Raw genomic sequence first — 19,073 nt, forward strand, 5'->3', positions numbered from 1 at the left:
GCCCCCATGGCTGCCCTGCCTGTAGCGCAGGGCAGTGGAGGTCACCCGCCCACACACACACACTTCTCCCCTGCCTGGCACCCATGGTGCAGGAGCAGCAGGGCACTGCACACTGTCTGGCAGCTGGAGCCGCTGGGGCTGAATGCTGCCAGGCTCAAGCTGACACGTGGAGCAGCCACAGCTCCCAGAAAGTGTTCAGCACCCTGCCGAGCCACATTGCACCCATGTGATAGGACAGCTGCTGCGCAGGTGCCAGGTGGGGGGGAGAAGAGGGGCAATCCCCACTGCCCTGTGCTGCATGGAGGTGTTCTGCCATGATCCCCCAGAGGCCCTGATTGCTGCTGCCAGAGTCAGTGAATGTGGGGCTTTTTTTAAGGGCCAGGCAGGGCAGCCATGGGGGCTTCTCCCATGGCTCCCTCTGCCTGGAGAGAAGTAGGCACAGCCATAGGAGCTGCAGGAGAACCTGCAGCCACCCAGCTGTCTGCCTCTCCCCAGCCAAGCTGAATCTCTTCAAATCTTTTCTGAATCGATTCGGAGGCTTCGGATTCAATTCAGACCTTTTAATGGGTCTCCCGATTTTGATTCAGTTTCGCAGATTTGGCCACTGAATCAGGCTGAATCTCCTCCGAATCAAATCAGCGACCGAAGCTTCGCACATCCCTAATATATAGTGGTGTTTCATTTTGATAATGGAAAAAGGTGGATTTGAGGTTACTTTTTTAATCTGAAAATTGGAGATTCTTTTTTTTCCAGAGAAAACCAGGGTCCCAGGTGATACACTTCTGCAGTTTGATAAGAATTCCAGTGTTAAAAACAAGGAAGAAGGTCAGCTATACAAGATGGTTCAGGGAACTGGCAACAGGGTGAGGAGCCTTTCCCCCCATCTTATCATCATTTTCCTAACAGGTCAGCTGACAGCTGTTCAGTGACATAAAATGGGTTGATCTCAGTCCAGGTCCTGATGGACAGCTACCTGCTTCATAAAAGCAGCTATCATATTTGTCGCTGTCATCCTTATTAGCCTTTTCAGCAGATGGGTTCAGGTTTGAATGGGCATGAAAAATGAATTGTATTCTCTAGAGGATAATTGTACTATAACAGAAATGAGGCACTATAGATAGGTTTCCGCATGCATGAACAATTAAAGTTGGTCCACCAAAGTGGTGCACAATCTTCTGGTACTTCAGAAAAATTGTTTGAAAGGGGGGGTTGCCTTGGTTCTTCAGGGACTTGTTTTTTCTCCAATTCTGATTCCTTTTGGAATGTTTGCATATTTTCAGGAATTGAATAATCAATTCTGGATTCAATTGCTTGTTGAATGCATCTTAAATCACTGTCCCCCAAGAGCAGTTGTATTCGTGCATAAACAATTCTAAATCTAAGTTTTCAGTTTTTCTGTCACTTTTACATTACGCTAATGTTTCTGCTTAAATATTTTTTTTCTCCTTTCAAGGAAAGTAAATGCACGTAAACATGCAATATGTGTGGAAAAAGCGAGAGCTGCCAAAATTGCAAGCCTCCCACCACCTCGACCCTATCCTTTTGAGGTAAGTATTCAGTTTTATAACTGTCATCAAATCAGGGTAAATATGACGGGTTTTGTGGCTTGCTTCTGTTTTGGGAGGATAACTGCCGAAATAATTATTTGTGTGTTACAAGAAGCAACAAATGTTATGCATGGAGCGACTTCTTGTAGCTCAGATTTTGATATTTAATTTAGGTCCTGATCTGATGTTTATTTTCTTAGGATTTTGTTTCTTCAAATCAGATCACAATGATTATCTTGATTTAATGAGCACTTTCAAACTTATCTTGTTTTCATTTAATTGTCTTAATCATAATAATGCTGATAATGATCTTCCTTTGACATACACATCACCTCATTCTCCCGTCATAATGTGATACTGTGGTTTGAATCATAGAAAAGCAGGGCAGAAAAGGATGAAAAGGAGCTTCAGAGATCATCTAGTGCAAGCCCCTCCCCACACCCCCTAAAAGTTTTCTTCATGGAATGTACTAGTTTATTTGACACAGTAATGCTGTGACAGTGGCCATTTATGCTAATATAATTACTTAGATATGTGTCTGACAAGTTATGGTAGTAAGATGACAGTATGTAGGTCTTCCTTAATGATTTTCATAAGTAGATCTTGGGGCTGTTTATATTCTTAGCCTCATCTTATGGATGAAACTCAATGCAATGTGCTGATAAATGCAATGTGCTAAACCTTGGAAAGAACAATAAAAAATACAAATACAAAATGGGTGACATTGGGCTGGGTGGCAGCACTGTGCAGAAGGATCTGGGAGTCTTGGTAAATCACAGACTCAGTACGAGTCTTCAGTGTGATGCAACTGCACAAAAGACAAATGCGGTTTTGGGATGCACAAATAGAAGTATTAAGTGTAAGAGGTGGAAGGTGATAGTGCCTCTCTACTCAGCACTGTTTAGGCCTCCTGTAGAGTACTGTGTGCAGTTTTGGGCTCCATGTTTTTAAAAGGACACAAAGAAGTTAGAGAGTGTCCAGAGGTATGTGACAAAGATGATAGAGATCGGAAAGCAAGTCATATGAAGAGAAGCTGAAGGAACGATGTTTTTTCAGTTTGTGGAAAAGGCACTGAAGTGGGGACATGATAGCAGTCTTCAAATCTTTCAAAGGTTGCCATGAAGAAGGGAAGCACCTTTTCTCACTTGCTGCGGGGACTAGGGTGCAATGACTTGAAGTTGCAGAAAAGTAAGTTTAGACTGGAGATCCAGAAAAGCTTCTTCACTGTTAGAACAGTGAGACAGTGGAACAGACTGCTTAGGGGAGTTGTGGACCCTCCATCACTGGAGGTGCTCAAGAGGTTGGACAGCTGCTGGTCAGGGATGACCTAAGCATAGCTTTGCCTGTGTTGTAATATAGGTGTTACCCATGCTTCTGAGCTTTGCATGGGGCTAGGAGGGAATTCAGCTCCCTCCTCCCCTATCCACTTTCTGCTACATGCATGTGTCAGGTTTGTGGGGTAGGTTGGTTGGTTGTTTTTTAAGCCTTCCCCAGAAACATTGCATGTTGGCTGTAGCCAAGGCTGCTGATTTTGACTGGGGTTTGCCAGTGCTTTAAGTCCTGATGGTACTTAAAGCCAGGTGTTTCTGGCTGCAAGGTCTTTCCCCTCCAATCAGAGTCAGACGGATTGCCATATTTGGGGTCAGGATGGAATTTTACCCCATGGTCAGATTGGTACAGCCTAGGGGGGAGTGTTGCCTTCTTCCGTAGTGGGAGTACAAGGCTCTCTCCGTGAGATATTTTGAGTGTGTATTAACAACCATCTACACAAGTGGGGCTTTGGCTGCTGTGGTCCCCCTGCTTTCCCTGTAGCAGGCTAGGGTGTTATGTCTTGTGTTGTGTCAGTTGACAGTAGCTCAACTGAGAGGCTAGGTTATGCATTTATTTATATAGGATTATTTGGTAGGGATGATCCTGCCTCAGGCAAGGTGTTGGACTAGATCAGCAGTTCCCAAACTGACAGATTGCACACCACCAATTTAAAATGATACAACCTTAAGTACCACTAGCAAATTTTTGTCATATAAAGTAATTATACTAAATCTGTTAACACATATCGCTGACAGGTTGTCTGTGTACCACTGGTGGTACGCATACCACAAAGTGGGAACCCAGGACTAGATGACTTGTAGAGGTCCCTTCCAGCCCTACTTATCTATGATTCTGTGAAGCAGAGAGAAATGATGCAACTTGCCCCAGGGTCACCCGGGAGGCCTGGGGCAGAGCTGGGAATAGACTTTAAGTTTCCTGATTGCTGTTCAGTGTTTTCTGCACTAGGTTACATGATTCCTAAATGCCCCCCTTTCCTCCTATCAGCTTTCTTAAAGTGAAATTGAAATATTGGTCATGCTGAAAGTGTTTGGAATATGTACTTTCTGACCAAGCTCGTGGAAAAAGCTAGGCCTGGTTTGGAAGGTTATTTCATGTTCATTCTAGTAATTTTAAAATGTGTGTGCTAGAGCTCTCTGTTTTTCTCTCTCTCTCTCTCTCCTGTTAGCATTGTGAAAGCCTTTAGCACACAAGCTGTTGCTCTCTGCTGTCATGTAGATGTCACAGGCAAAAGCTGAAAGTGTGAGCACTTCCTTGATTTATGAGTTCAAGCCTTACACCTTGTGAGGCCTTTATACCCCTTGCGCTTTCCATTCTGGCCAGCTATCCCAGCATATGCAGGGAGGACAGTGTTTACTCTGTACTTTGTACTTTCAAATTTTTCAAGGTTTTACATTTTTTTTATTTTTAATTCTGGACCCCTGCTTGTGGGCAGGGAGAAGTTCTCCTATGCATCCAGAAAGGTGGACTCCCTCCTTGACCCTGGCTTACAATGGGAAACACCCCCCCACACACCCTAACAGTGGCAAATCATAGCAATATACCAGCAAATCGTTCTGAGATTTCTGCCTGGAAGGAGGAGTCAACTAGCATCGTCTTCCTGTAGCTTAACATGTCCCTTTGACCCACCTAAGTCATGTTTCTTTATTTGATTTTTATGCTACTCTCCCCAGAAAGGTTCAGTGCCTTTCAATAAAAATAGATACAATTATAGAACAGTACCCTAAAGATCCAAAGCAACCTCTGCTACTAAAAGCCTGCCTGAATAGAAAGGTCTTGCACCACTTCCAAAAGCCAGCTTCAGGCTCTGGCATACCTCGTAGTCAAAGGAGTTCCAGAGTTGAGGAGCAACAACTGAGAACATCCTCCTAGGTGTTTGGCTACAAATCCTTTGGCTTATCTTTCGAAACATGTAGAATATAAGTCATTTGACATGTACCTATCCAGAGAGACTACTTTTAGATTTTTTTTTAATGGCAGCATTAAAAATAATTTTCCCCAAAAGGAAAAAATAATATTCCCAGTGGGCTTCATGCATTATTTGGGGTAAATGGTGAGTGACTGAGATTTGGAGACTTACAGATCTAGGGTTTGATCCCCAGGCCTTTGAAAAAAAAGTTGGTGTAATCTGTCAACTTTAAGGAATATTGTTTGGGGATGTGGAATTGTATTGCTGTGTTACTAGGAACCTCTTGCTTACATGGCAACCTTACTTGGCATCCCATGAGCTATCAGAAAAATAAATGCAAGTAATCATGTAGGTCTTGGGAGTGTTTCAACTCAGGCAGGGCTTTCCAGCCTTAATTGTAGCTGATCCAGCACACGACACTCCTCTCCTAATATGTTACTACTTTAATTTTATATAGCAGTATAACAGCACTTTTCATTGCAATCTTTTCTAGTACTGAAGAAATACATCTTTCAAAACCATGCCTACTTTAACTGTTTTATTCTGCATAGTGACAAACTGTCCGTTTCCATTTTGAAAGATTATAGTGTGTTACTACAGAAGTATATGTGGGCCTTGATCAAGCCAAGCACTTCTGTACATCTTCAGTTTGAAGTCAGTACAACTATGTGATTAAAATTCAGCAAGAACTGTTCTGAATCAAAATCTTTTAAAACTTGCTGTCCACATCTACAGTGTTTTCATTTTGAAAAACTGTCATTTCTATAGGACTTGTAGATTGTGGTATATGAGGTTTCCCCACAAATTGTAAAATTAAATTGCTGTCTGGAGCATCAGTAGACTGGATTTTAAGATGGGGCACATTTTTTTTGCATTGGATTGTATACCCCTAAGGGAAACACTGATAGAATCTTAATTCACTGGTACTAGCAGGAGCTGTGATAATGTTCATCACAAGTAGGGAATTAGGCTGCTAATTGTTTCTGTATCCTAAAGAGGGGTTTTTTTTAGCACTGATTGAGAAATTACAGCCTTCTGAGACAGCTTTCGCATCTTTGCTGCTTCTGAATAAATTGTTGGAGAATTGACTGATTAAGTGTAATCTGTTAATTACTGGTTTGTTAACAGTAGATTATCAAATATTTCAAAGAACTGTATCTAATTATACATTCCTAAAGTAGAACAGAATAGGCATAGCACTGGGTGATCACATTTTAATGAAATTTAGTCATGGGAATTGTCTATTTTCAAAGCTGTAATTACTATATGTAAATGCTTTAACTAATGTTGATCTATTAGTTACTGTGACTTATTTTTCAGGATAGTTCTGGTAATGTTTTTCTTCTGACATTGCCACATTAGTTGAGTTAAATTGTCAGGCACCTCTTCCTGATGCATCAAACTTCCTTTTTTTTTTTTAACACATCTCTCTCAGTTTTCCTCCACCCACCAGATAGAGATAGATAGATAAAGTTTTTGGGGGGGAGGGGAGAAACTAGATGAGCAAATACATTAAAAGTTAATGGTACTTAATTTGCATCCTGTTTTCTTAATCCTTTTTTGGTCATGATGTATCTAAAATTATTTGACCAAGACCCCATATGCGAAGGTAAGGTATGTAAAGGGCTGACATGAAGTCAAGTTTCCAGGTTTTGGAACGGCAGGCTTTGAAGGAGAACACAAGGATGCAGGATATTGGTGAGAGATGAAAAATGGAGGAGATTACCAGGGTCCTAAGGAGTAGATTGTGATAGGCATTCAAGAATGTGTGTATGAGACAACCACTCTCGAGCGGCCTTTGCTGTACAGGTGTGTACCCGCCAGGCTGTCTCTAGCCACCAGGCGGTGGCTCAGACCTCTCTTCGGATCTTATGCCTCTTCTGGACCCTCAGTAACCTCGAGGTAGTTCTATGCTCCTGCGCAGTAGACCCCGCACTCACCTGCCATGTCTTGATGTTCCACAATGGGCGGGGCGCCTGGCAGGTTCCTCAATGCCTGGGTCTGGCCCGGTGGTTGTTCACAGGGCTCCACCAGCCCTACACCCCGGCCTCACGCCACCTTGCTGGTCACCTCGATGACTTCCTCTGGGGGATCACGCCCTCCCAACTTGTGCACTGACGTGACATAGGGTTGGGCCAAGCCCCGGCCTGGTCTCCCTCCTAATCGTGCCCCATGGGACACTTACTCCTGGGAACTGCCTCCTAGCTGCCCTATGCAGGTATCCTAAGTGCCCTCACCCTAGATTCCCCCCTCAGGGATTTCGCCTTCGGCTGACAAGACTAAGTGCTCCTTCACCACACCCCATGAATCTCCCTTTGTTTGGCCTCGGAGTTCAGGCCAGTTCCGGTAGCCCTCCTGGGCCTCATCGATGACCCCATCTCACCCCAACCCCTCATCTGGGTCGTCACAGGTGTTTGTCCACTGACGAGTCGTCCTTAGCCCCACCAGCCCGCCACTCCACCCTCGTCTTGAGGCTTCTGCTAGACACCTCTGCTCTTCCCTCTTCACGTCAGTACTCACTTCAGCGGTGCTTGGTGAGGGAACTCGATGAGGCATCTCTCTCTCCCACAGCCCAAGGTTCCAGCTCACCAGCCTCCTCTGGTTCCTCCTCCAAGGCTTGCTCCTCCTGTGGCGTCGGCTGCAGCGTGACTTGTCCCTCAGGCAGCGTTCGCAGCCGCACTGCTCACTTCCTCGGTGGCGTCCACGGCAGCTCTGCTCGCTCCTCCGGCAGTGGATGCAGCAACACGGCTTGCTCCTCTAGCGATGTTAGCCGCAGCAGAGCTTGCCTTTCTGGAGTTGCCTGCAGGAGCTCTCTCTCCGGGCTATCCGCCTTCTTTGCCGCGGCGACCGCCGTTTTTAACTTTGCCGGCCGGCGTCTGGTGCTGACGTCACTGGCCGTTCGCATCTGTACATAGAGACAGCTCACGAGCTGCGCGGGTTCCTCCCACTGTTCTCCACATGCATCGTTTGGGACTGCAGGTAAGTACCCTGTGTTACCCTGCTTCCCGGGACAGGGTGGATGTCAAACACATCCCGGGATCATGTTGGTGCTGGAGTAGCTCTTTTCTTCCCACATCACCAACCCCATGCTGGTGTGCCATGACTTGCTGTTCCTCAGTAGGAGTGGTCAGTTGACGAGACACCCAGTGGCCCGGGATTCACCCAGCAGTCACTCACGGGGCTCCGCCACCCCTACACCCCAGCCTCACGCCACCTTCAGTGCATCACCCATCCGTTGGTCTTGTTCCCCCCATAGGGTAATGTCTTCTGACTGGCCTTTAAGTGCCTGCAGCCCCTAGCCACTGTGACCACCATAAGGGCCTTCCTATCTGCCCTCCTCACCTTCACCCCTTCCTTCAGGGGGAAAACATACACAAAGGAAGGCTTCTCTTCAGCCTCGGTCCCCTAGGTACACTCCCCTTTCTCTCTGCCCCTTTATCTGGGGTGACTAAATAAACAGACCAACAAAATACAGAATATCAGGTCACTCCCTACCCTCTTACTAGCCTACCCTGAACACTCCCTGGGGTTTCCTTCTGGTCCACCCTGGGCCAATCACCTGCAGCGTTCTTCTCTTCTGCCCGTTACTCCATCTGGGACTGGTGGCAATGCCTGTCCCAACTGCACCCCTCTCAGGGCTCTCCCAGGGTCTTCCCTTTCTCCGTGCCCTGTCATCCCGGCACCCCACCTGTGGATTGCGTTGCTCCCTGATGCCACTCCAGCCGCATGTTCTGGTACCGTGCCTGCTGCTCCCACGTTGTTTGGTGCGGGCTCCTGCCAGGATGTTTTGCCTCGCGCCGCCCACGTCCCTGCCGGCTTTCCTGGCTCCGTGGATCCTGTAGTGAAGGTTCCTCCTGTTGCCGGCGGCAGCTGCAGCTCCTCGCCCATGCTGTCCGCCCCTTCCATGGCAGCGGCCGCCATTCTTATTTCCACCGGCTGGCGTCCAATGCTGACGTCGCTGGCTGGCCATAATTGAACAAAAAGGCAGCTAACGAGCCGCGTGGGTTCCTCCTTCCACCCCATGCACATCCCTGCTGCTGGTAAGTGCCGCTCGTTATTTTGACTCCCGGGACAGAGATATTGCACAGAAAAGTATATGTAATCTATAAAGAAAATGCTTTGAAGTTGTCTATGTTGATAAGAGTCAGCTGTTTAGCACTCTCTCCCTCCTTTCCTTTGCACACTAAACTACTTACGTATGACTCCCATCCCCATGCATACCGTCTGAACTACTGACATCTGCAGAATAATCTTGTTTTCGTGAGCAGGGAGTCCCTTGCACAGACTTTATACTTAAACTTGTAAGTTTAAGTATAAAGTTCGTGGGGGTTTTTTACCTCCCTGCCTGCCATCTGACACCTCCTAGGGAAGGAATTCTACCTGATCAATACATCAAAGAGCTACTCAACACAGCTCACAAAGATGCTCTCATGGACCCAGAGGGATAGTCTTCCATCTTCAGCTCCCTCTGTGCAAAAATGAAGTTTATTTCCTAACGATGGGGACTTTTTACCATCTTGTACCATCTACACTTTTCCCAGAGCCTGACGAAGGGACTCTGGTCCTGAAAGCTTGCAGAAAAGTATAATTTTCTTACCTTTTATCAGACCAACTGGAAAATGGCATCATTTTGGAACTAAGAGTTCTAGTTTTTTGTTTATACTTAAACTTATGGCACTTGTTTAAAAAAAAACAACGAAAAGGAGAATTCACAGGTAAGGTTTCAAGAATGTCATCAAGGCAGTTAGGTGTTCGTAATCAAAGCCTGCAGCTTGACAGTGGTTGGGATTTCTTTTCTTTTTCAATGCTGTATTGTATAAGTATATAATGTAGCTATGAATGTCCTACATTGTTCATTCAGGTAAATCTGATAGTTGCTATGAGCAGGACCTGTATTGGTGCACTAAGAACCAAGCATGTTTAAATTAAGGTAATATAGTTGAAGCATGTATGTACATCCTCTGATTAATGTCTGGTGTAGAGGAGTTTGCCTTGGGCTGTTAGGTGCTGTCAATCACTACAACCTCCAGATAGGCTTTGCATTGAGGTTATGTATTAATAATTAATAGATATGTGCAGTTTTAAAGTTCTTCTGGCTTTCAGGGTTTTATTCTGAGTGCAGCTTGTTCTCATTTTGTTTCTACATTATATTCCTAGCTAGTCTGAGTATGTAAATCATTTATTTATATTCCATTTTGCTCATAATGGAAAACAGTGCCTTAAGCAAAGTAACTGATTATTTATACTCCTACTGTTTTTTTTTTTAGAACTTTGAAGTGAAAAAAATTCCCACAGTGAAGGTCTATAATGCTGACAATTTTTCTGTTACTCATCATCATCTGTCAGAACCATATGTGGATAGAGAAAGGGACACAGAGCAGGTGATTGACTTCATATATGGTATGCTCTCCCGTATGTCAACACTTCTGTTGCATATAGCATCTCTGGCAGCTCTTAGTAGTGTTCTGTTTTAATTAGTTTCCTGTTTAAAAAGGGAGTTAGTAGAATACAACAATTCATCTGTTCTTAATTTAAAATGGTGCAGACTTATAAAGGATTACAGTTGTGCCTTATATATCCTACACATACTTAACCATCCATCCTACACATACTTAACACCAGTGGATAGTCCAGTTATGCTCAGTGGAATTGCTCACTGGCGTAAAGTTGCACAGGGTTAACTATCTGAAGAAATTGGCCCTGAACAAAATGATCAGTTTCAGTTTCTTAAGATTAGTGTTTGAATCTGTTTAAAATATATTCTGGCTGCCTGCGTTGTCTTTGTCCTAGGGTTTTTACTTTATCTTTTTTTAGCCCTCAGTTGTCAGATTTCATAATGCTTTTACTATTGCAGTGGTTTTAAAAAATGTGTTTATTTTCCAGATGAACCTGTAAGTACTTTTGTGTGTTCTATCCCAAACTATTCAAAATTAAATCAAATGTATAGAATTTGCTGTATTACGTATTTAGTAGCATTATACCATTTATACTGAATGAAAAATATCTTGGCAAATGTAATAGTCAAGCTATTATAAATTATAAGTGATTTTTTTTCCATACTATTACTTGAAACTAGAACCGTTAGATATTTCAGAATAAAAAAGATGATAGGTATTGCTGTGCTTGTGTGTGTGAAGGTATAAAAATGTGTAGTTTATGAACGAGGGCTGTAATGATTAGAGGGTATTTATATATCCACTCATACCTCTTTTTAAAGTAGCTTGGTTGAACACTTCTGCAGAATTATTTACTGTCAGCAGTATTTGCAGTCTATGATGGTTTTAAACTGTGATTGATTGACTGCCAGCCAGATGCTCGGTTAGTTGCTGAAGAGGAAGCTAAGCGCTTGAAGGAACTGCAAAAGGAGGAGGAGAGGGAAAGAAGAGAACAGCTTGAAAAAGCACATGTGAGAGGAAGTCATGCCTTGAAGATGGTCCATTTGGCACAAGTAAGCAAAGTAGAAATTGTACACCATAAGTCTTAACTGTCAGAATGACCAGCAGTCAACATAACTAGTAACAGACTAGATGGTAAATGAGCACTGACTTCATGAGAGACATAATAGCTGTTTTCAAAATGTATTCCTTTTAAAAGAAAAATATCCTCATTTTTGTTCAGCCCAGCTATTTGAAAATTGAGGAAATAAACTCTTCACCATCAATAAAAATAAAAGGCATTTGAACATTAAAGGGATGCTGCAGCTAATTCTACTTCTTTGTGACCTGCCAAATTTTTCAGAACGTATTATAAGATTTTGAGAAACTGATTTAATGAAAAATGCTGGTTAAGTGTGTTAGCATTTGGAACTCTGATATAATATGCCTAAAGGTGTGGGACCAGATGAATGGCAATGGGCTGGCCTTGCAGGCTAGATTGGGCCTATAATTCCTCCCCTCTCCCCTCCCCTCGCACACGTCTGATCCAGCACCCACTTTGCCTGCTCCAGGACCCACTTTGGCTGCACAGCATGCAGCATGCATCCTAAACTGGTTGGAGTGAGCAGTGTGTGCAGCTTATGACCCACAGTGGGCGCTATGGGTGCTGGATCTAGCATGCTGGGGGGAGAGATGGGGAGGTCCCTGCTTGCAAGGCCCATCTGGTGCTCGTTACATGTGGCCTGTGGGTCAGCTCAAAACCTGAGGCTAGCACTAGGGCTGGCTAATGTGGATTTATGGGCCAGATCTTTGACACCCCTATTGTAAGAGATGTTGAAATCAACTGGATGAGTGCATAAGAAATGGAATCCTGTTTAAATTGATATCTGTTTGTTCTGACAAAAAGCAGGTATGTTTGTGCATGCAGAATGAGGAAATATCTGAGGGCATTTCTTAAAGAAAAAGTGAGAAAAGCTTGAACTATTTTACAAAGTTTGTAAGTACTGCAGGCATGAGCCTAAGTCAGGGGTGGGCAAAATGCGGCCTGGGGGCCAGATGCAGCCCGCCAGGCCATTCTATCTGGCCGGTGGGGCCCCTAAAAAAATTTAGAAAACTAACATTTATCTGCCCTGGGCTGCCTGTCATGCAGCCCTCAATGGCTTGCCGAAACTCAGTAAGCAGCCCTCTGCCCAAAACAATTGCCCACCCTGGTCTAAGTTCTTTTGCTTCAGAGTGAATTGGCTTGATCATCTTTAGCGTCATTTACGTAAAGGTATCTTAATTGAAGACCTACAGTATGGTTAAATGGCTTGAAGTGGGCTGCTCAGCAGTTGCCAAACAGTAGATACAATTTATAGTTTCAAGGCCAGTCTTTCATCTCTCCTAGTACCCAAAGAACTGTTTTATATTTAAGTGATCTTATTTTTAAGATCACTTTATTTTTTCTGTCACAGTGTTTAGGCTAGATTTAAATCAAATATTTAGAACTGGCTTTGTTATTCAGTAGCATTATAACTTGTATTGAATAAAAAATTCTTGCTAGAGCCAAACTTTTACAAAAATAAATTGTGTAAATTAGCATCTTGTTTATATTAAATATTCATGAAGGTAAAATTAGATTTAATTAAGGGCAAAATTTTCAGGAGTACTTAATTGAAAGTGAATGCAACTTTGCAGTCCTAAATTGCTCTAGATATATGCTGGAAAAAACTACATATAAAACACTGTCTTCCTGCTGTATTTTTAGCTTCAGTTTCAGACATTTGGTTTTGGTTTGTTCTTGTAAACACTTAAACACAACACCAAACACACTACACGTAATATAAAAAGAAATGCATGACTTTGGAAATTGACATCTAATTCTGACAATGTTCTTCCTTCTCTAGTTCTTATAACTGATGCCACGCTTAGCAAGATCCAGAACTGAGTGTGATAACTGGGCTGTTTTAAAATTAAAACTTATGGTCTGGGTGTAGTGAGCTCTTTCTAACTTTTTTTAGAAATGGCAAGGTATATTTTAATTGTTCATGGCATAAATGGGGATGTGGGCACACTAGAAGGGAGGAATAGGCTGCAATCAGACCTAGACAGGTTACAGGGGTGGGTGGATGAGAACAGGATGGGTTTCAACACTGACAAATGCAAGGTGCTGCACCTGGGGAGGAAGAACCAGCACCATACCTACAGGCTGGGGAACTCCCTTCTCATCAGTACAGAGGCAGAAAAGGATCTTGGAATCACTATTGATGCCAAGATGAACATGGGCCGGCAGTGTGGGGATGCAATCAGGAAGGCCAACTGCACCTTGTCATGCATCCACAGATACATCTCAAGCAGGTCCAAGGAGGTCATCTTCCCCTTCTGTGCGACACTGGTCAGGCCACAGCTGGAGTACTGCCTCCAGTTCTGGGCGCCACACTTCAGGAGGGATGTGCACAGCATGGAGAGGGTCCAGAGAAGGGCCACCCGCATGATCAGGGGGCAGCAGGGCAAAGCCTATGAGGAGGCTATGGGACCTGAACCTGTTCAGCCTCAACAAGAGAAGGTTGAGGGGGGATCTAGTGGCCTGTTACAAACTAGTCCAAGGGGACCAGCAGGCATTGGGGGAGTCTCTGTTCCCCCGAGCACTACCAGGAGTGACTAGAAATAACGGTCACAAGCTGGCAGAGGGTAGATTCAAACTAGACATCAGGTGGTGCTACTTCACAGTTAGGGCAGCTAGGATCTGGAACCAGCTTCCCATCTTGGCACAGCTAAAACTAGTAAGACTAGCAGAGATGCTTGGTCTGGAGACCCATTGATGTAATCAAAAGTGGCTGGTTTAGCATTCCCTTTGAAAGTCCCATTGCATTTTTTAAATAAATGTGTCCCTTGGTAGAAGATACGCTAAAGATCTAAAGATCAGATTATGTTGCAGAGTGGTTTGGTTTGGTTTGGTTTGGGTGAGGGGTGTTGTTTTGTTTGGTTGGATTTTTTTCCCCAAAGCATTTGGAAATAGAGGGAACTGCAGGAATGGCAAAGATGCCCAAGCTAGATCCAGGTACTGAAAACGGGATAACCATAGTAGAGTGGTATTTCTCCCAGGCTAATTTACCCTGCCTCCTGCAAAATAATTAGTTCCACTGGAGTGCCTCATTAACATAGCTATACTGATTTGGGATTAGCTTGTTTAGAGCTAGCTCGAATATCTTCGCATGGCACTGAATTCTGCTGTGTAAGACTTCTCTGAAGCACCTTAGGCAGCTGTTCAGTATTGTATTATCTTCACCTTTCAATGTGGATCCATGCCTTATTGCTCCATATCTCATACAACATCCAAACATGACAATGAAAAGTCACAACGAAATTAATGACACTGTATTCAATGGTGCTTATCAGCATGGTATCCAAGTGCCCTTCCAAGATTAATGTAGTTGTTTTCATACCAAACTTATGAAGTGGAAGATGATATCCTCATTTTGCAGCCTAAGAATGAAAGCACAGACAAAGACCAAAGTTCACTAAATATCCACTAATTTTGGTGCCTGCATGATTGGCTACCCAACTTAAGATATCTAAGGTTAGATTTTTTTGTGGGTTGAAAATATTTGTATCTCCTATTAACTGACTGTAGTTGGAGTTGAGCACTCATTGTTTCTCAGAAAAATTAGATTTATGGTTCTTGGTTGTTCAGGCTGAAATGATATTTTGTCCTTTTCTTTGTTTTGAAATCCAGTTCCTGTTTAACGCAAAAGTCCTGATTATTTGCACATGTCTTGTAACGAATTCTATGTGATTTGAAGAATGTTAAGAAAAATTGTAGCGGATGAGTTGAAATGGAATTGCTGAGGAAATGGCATTCTAATCATCATTGCTTTTTTTGTATATAAGTCTTAACATTTATTAACCTGTTATTGAATATACAGTATTCCCAGTCTTTCAGCTAACATGAGAGCTAGCAGTAAATGTTCTCAGACAGCCAACAAGTAATCCAGCTTATTGACAAAGGTTGACCAGCTTGGACTGAGGAAGGAAAAAAAAAATATATATATAGGTAAACAGAAAAAAAAAACAATTTATAAAAGGTCTGAAAGCTTTTATAAAATCTAACTAAGAAAAATATTTGGCTGGTAGCCTTTAACGTGTATGCTGAGTAACCTAAAGAAGGTCCATGTGCTTGTTTCATAAAAACAGAAAATTTAGAGCTCTTCTATACTTGGAGAAGTTGGCATGTTAGTGTATAGCTTGATATTGCTTCTAATACTGCAGTTATCCCATGGTGCTATTAATGACTTTTCAGCCACTAAATAGAAGGTATCCAGTATTCTAGAGGATATCTAGATTGATTTATTTTGTGACGGTGTATATGTGCATATGTTTAAGTCAAAGTATTATTTATCCCTGAAATGAAGTAAGTATTAAACTTTACAGATGCCAAATGAATGTATTTTATTGGAGCTAAACTCATTCTGCCTGAATGTAAATGCTGAGCTGTTAATTGAACATGGTTCTATTTGAAGGACAGGGAAAGACTTATGAAAGAACTTGAACAAATGCAGAATATGGATCGGGCATGCAGGAGACGGATTGTAGCACAGATGCCACCACAGCTGTTTGTACCTTCATACAGACGTGTGGAAATTAAAGACGACTGGCAAAGAGAGCTGGAGATGGCCTTTGAAGACATGTATAGTGGAGACAGGAGTAAGTGATTCCTTTGGAAGGTTAAGTAATGTGGTGTCAGCATGTACTTGAACTACTGTAGACATTCAGGATTAAATATGTTCTTAAGGAATCAAATTATATTCTTAGTTTCCTATGAAACAAAGTTTATGTTTAAACTGTTTGAAAGGACTGTTTAATCTGGAATCTCTTAGGGGCATCTTATGATGACCTTAATCTTGCAATTTGAGATGGCTTTTGTTACAAATGGAATTACTTAATGGTTTCATATGGCTTCATCTTTTCATTTAGAAATGAAAGGAGACATGATTCTTCAGCTTGAACCACAGCCTTTGCCTACTCCTTCTGATCAATCTCAGGATGATGAACTGGATATTTCCCTGGAACCAGATATAGTGTGCGAGAGACAGCCAAAACTGGATGAGGTGATAGAAGAGAAAGTCGTGCACCACAGTCAATCAGAAAGTAAAACTTTCAAGCTTAATTCTTAACTTTTTAAAAACCCTTGGATGTACATTAGGAGAGACTAGAGGTTTTAGGTTCATACACCAATTTTGAGAAAATGCAATTGTGAGTAAAAAGAAATACAAAAATAAAATATAGAAGATTGAGGTATCTTCAGCTGTTTTAATACATTTTAATGTGAGAAATTAGAACTGCTGAATTTGTTCTGTATTTACAAAGAAGCTGAGTTGCAGTTGCTTTGAACCATTACTTTGAATAGTTAAAAAAAAAAAAAAAATTAGAGTAATTTAAGATATTTTAGGTGTTTTAGTAATTATAGGTATGTGGTATTTATACACTTAGTTGCTTTTGATGCTTTCCATTCCAGAAACCAGAGTCAAACAAGTATGAAATTCAGATGCAAAGATTCAGCTTCTTTTGGACTTCTTTTGAAGATAGTACTTGCTACTAAGAACTAGAACTACACCTGAGCCCAATTTTATATGCGACTATGTTAATCTAACTAGAAAAATTGCATGATGTCTAATACATATCTAGCACATCATTCATGTTTTGAAAAGTGCATCTATTAATACCTATCTAGATTGGGAACCTGTCCATGTTCCGTGTCAGAAAGTCGAGTGATCAATATCTGCTTAGTCCAGGGGGGTGCAAAATCCGGCCCGCGGGCCAGACCGGGCCCCTAAAAAATTTTGGAAAATTAATATTTTTCTGCCCTTGGTTCCTGTCAAAAATGAAAGGAGCCAAGGGCAGTAGGACCCAGGGGAAACCCAGCGGGCTCCAACAGCAGGGCCCACCCAGCCCCGCCCTGCAGCCGGAAGCCCCAGCCGTGGTTTCTGGGCTGGGAGAACATGGCTGACTCAGTGCAGGAAGCTCAGCTGTCCAGAGCAGGCACAGGCAGCCCCATGCAGGCTGCAAGCAGCTGCAGCTCAGGGTGCCGGGCATGGGGTGGGGAGGGGCTGCTTTCTCCCCCCCTCCCCCCCACGCGCTCAGCATTGCCTTGTAACCTGGCCCCACTGCCAAGCTGGCAGTGGGGGCAGGTTACAAGCTGGTGCTGAGCATGGGGAACAGTGGCCCCTTGCCCGCCCCATGGCCAGCACCCTGCGCTGCAGCCGCTCACAGCCTGCCTGGAGGTGTCTTGCCTGCTCCGGACAGCCTAGCATGGGCTGCGAGTGCCTGTAACGCAGGGTACCAGCCATGGCGCAGGTGAGGGGCCACTTTTCCCCCCGCTCAGCACCAGCTTCTTCCCTGCTGGCGAGCAGGGGGTCGGGGCTGAGCACTGCCCCATGCCTGTACCACAGGGCACTGGGTGTGAGTGGGCAGGGAGCCAGTGGGATCATAGGCCCTGCACCGGTGTCCCGGGGCCAGTGCCAGTGGGGCCCAAAGTAGTGTGGCAGGAGCGTGGGGTCCCAGCTGGCAGGTGCTCTATGGAACTGGGCCAGCTCCCTGCTGGTGCAGCCCAGCCCAACTCCACGGACCCCTGCCAGCCTGCGCCCCACTTTGGGCCCCACCGGTGCTGGCCCTGGGACATTGGTCCCAAGGCATTGGGACGTTGGTCCCAAGATGGTAACCAGGGGGTGGGGCACCTCTCAAGGAGCGGGGCTACCCGTGCGGCCCTTGACAGCCTGCCAAAACTGGGTAAGAGGCCCTGCACTCAAAATAATTGCCCACCCCTGGCTTAGTTGAATTGCAGAAGCAGTTAGGCAAAATTTCAAATTTTCTGCTATTTATATCTAACTAGAATGACCTATGTTTACAGCCAGTAACTGTGTTGTGAGAAGTAGCTGACTGACTATATCGTGTATCTTTTTTTGTCTTACTCTTATGTCTTTGTAACAATTTTTGGTGCGTTTCTTACAGAGCGTGAAGAGGTTCCCCAACCACAATCCAAACTATTCTTAAAAAAATTGCTGAATAAGATTCGAAGCCAGAAAGACCAGTGGGCATCAAAAAGTGAAGCAGAGGTACAAAGTGACATTCAAACCATTGAGTCAGGTACACTTCCTAGTGAAGAGAGACTCTCATGTGATTTGGAACCTGGTCACAAAGCCCATGGAGATTCAGCTTCTGAAGCCAAAGGTAAATATTGTTTTGTCCTTCATAGTGAAATCAAAATGCAATGTTTAGGAGGGAGAAAGAACTTGATAGGCAGAACTGTGAATATGCAACATTAAACCTGGATGAGTTTTCAGTAATGTGACCATTCATGTTTCTTGTACTAGCCAGAAAGTGAGCTACTGCACTAGATTATAAATTTTATGGGGCAAAACAAACATGATAGAGGCTTTTTTGGTCTTCTGCCCATTTTGTTCCATCCAGGCATAAAGATTTGAGGTAAAAAATGTTGAAATGACCTGGACATTTAAGGGCATAATATACTTTGAAAAATCTCACTTTTAGTATGTTTCCAAGCTTTTAAAGGGCATTCTTGAAAAAAATTAATTGGAAGCCATGTTTCTATTATGTTTACTTCTGAGCTTGCTGAACCTATGCATGTACCAAAAATGGGACTGTTTCTGCTCCATGATTCCCTGATTCAGTAACTAACAGTGCTCTGCTAAATTATCTTTTAATGTGAAATGGCTTGGATTTACTGTTTGATTTGTAAACTATTATTTTTCTCCCGTTTGTCTCTGGCATGACAGTGCATTAGAGTATGTGATAGGTTTTAACACTTTAATTATTGGGCAAGTGAATCAACAGCTTTGTAATAACTTAAGAACAAAATTGTGAAGTAAAATCACAGAAGAATGTGGATGGCAGGGACCTCCAGAGATCATCTAGTTC

At 43.4% G+C, this 19,073-nt stretch overlaps 1 protein-coding gene across 5 annotated transcripts in view; it reads left to right on the forward strand.

Moving 5' to 3' along the window:
* The window catches only part of CEP295 (centrosomal protein 295), a 96,912-nt gene that overhangs the window by 23,914 nt on the left and 53,925 nt on the right, over positions 1-19,073 (forward strand). For 3 of the 5 annotated variants that reach the window (XM_019524416.1, XM_019524414.1, XM_019524413.1), the window contains exons 5-10: positions 1,454-1,547; positions 10,053-10,185; positions 11,097-11,233; positions 15,659-15,842; positions 16,113-16,286; positions 18,147-18,365. In XM_019524416.1, the coding sequence (XP_019379961.1) occupies positions 1,454-1,547; positions 10,053-10,185; positions 11,097-11,233; positions 15,659-15,842; positions 16,113-16,286; positions 18,147-18,365 (941 nt within the window). Of the gene's footprint in view, positions 1-1,453; positions 1,548-10,052; positions 10,186-11,092; positions 11,234-15,658; positions 15,843-16,112; positions 16,287-18,146; positions 18,366-19,073 lie in introns of those variants that run through there. The other 2 variants (XM_019524415.1, XM_019524417.1) reach the window with 2 other exon arrangements.

The sequence above is a fragment of the Gavialis gangeticus genome, unplaced genomic scaffold, assembly GCF_001723915.1.
Source record: "Gavialis gangeticus isolate Ggan-Ray unplaced genomic scaffold, GavGan_comp1, whole genome shotgun sequence".
NCBI classification, from domain to species: Eukaryota; Metazoa; Chordata; order Crocodylia; family Gavialidae; genus Gavialis; species Gavialis gangeticus.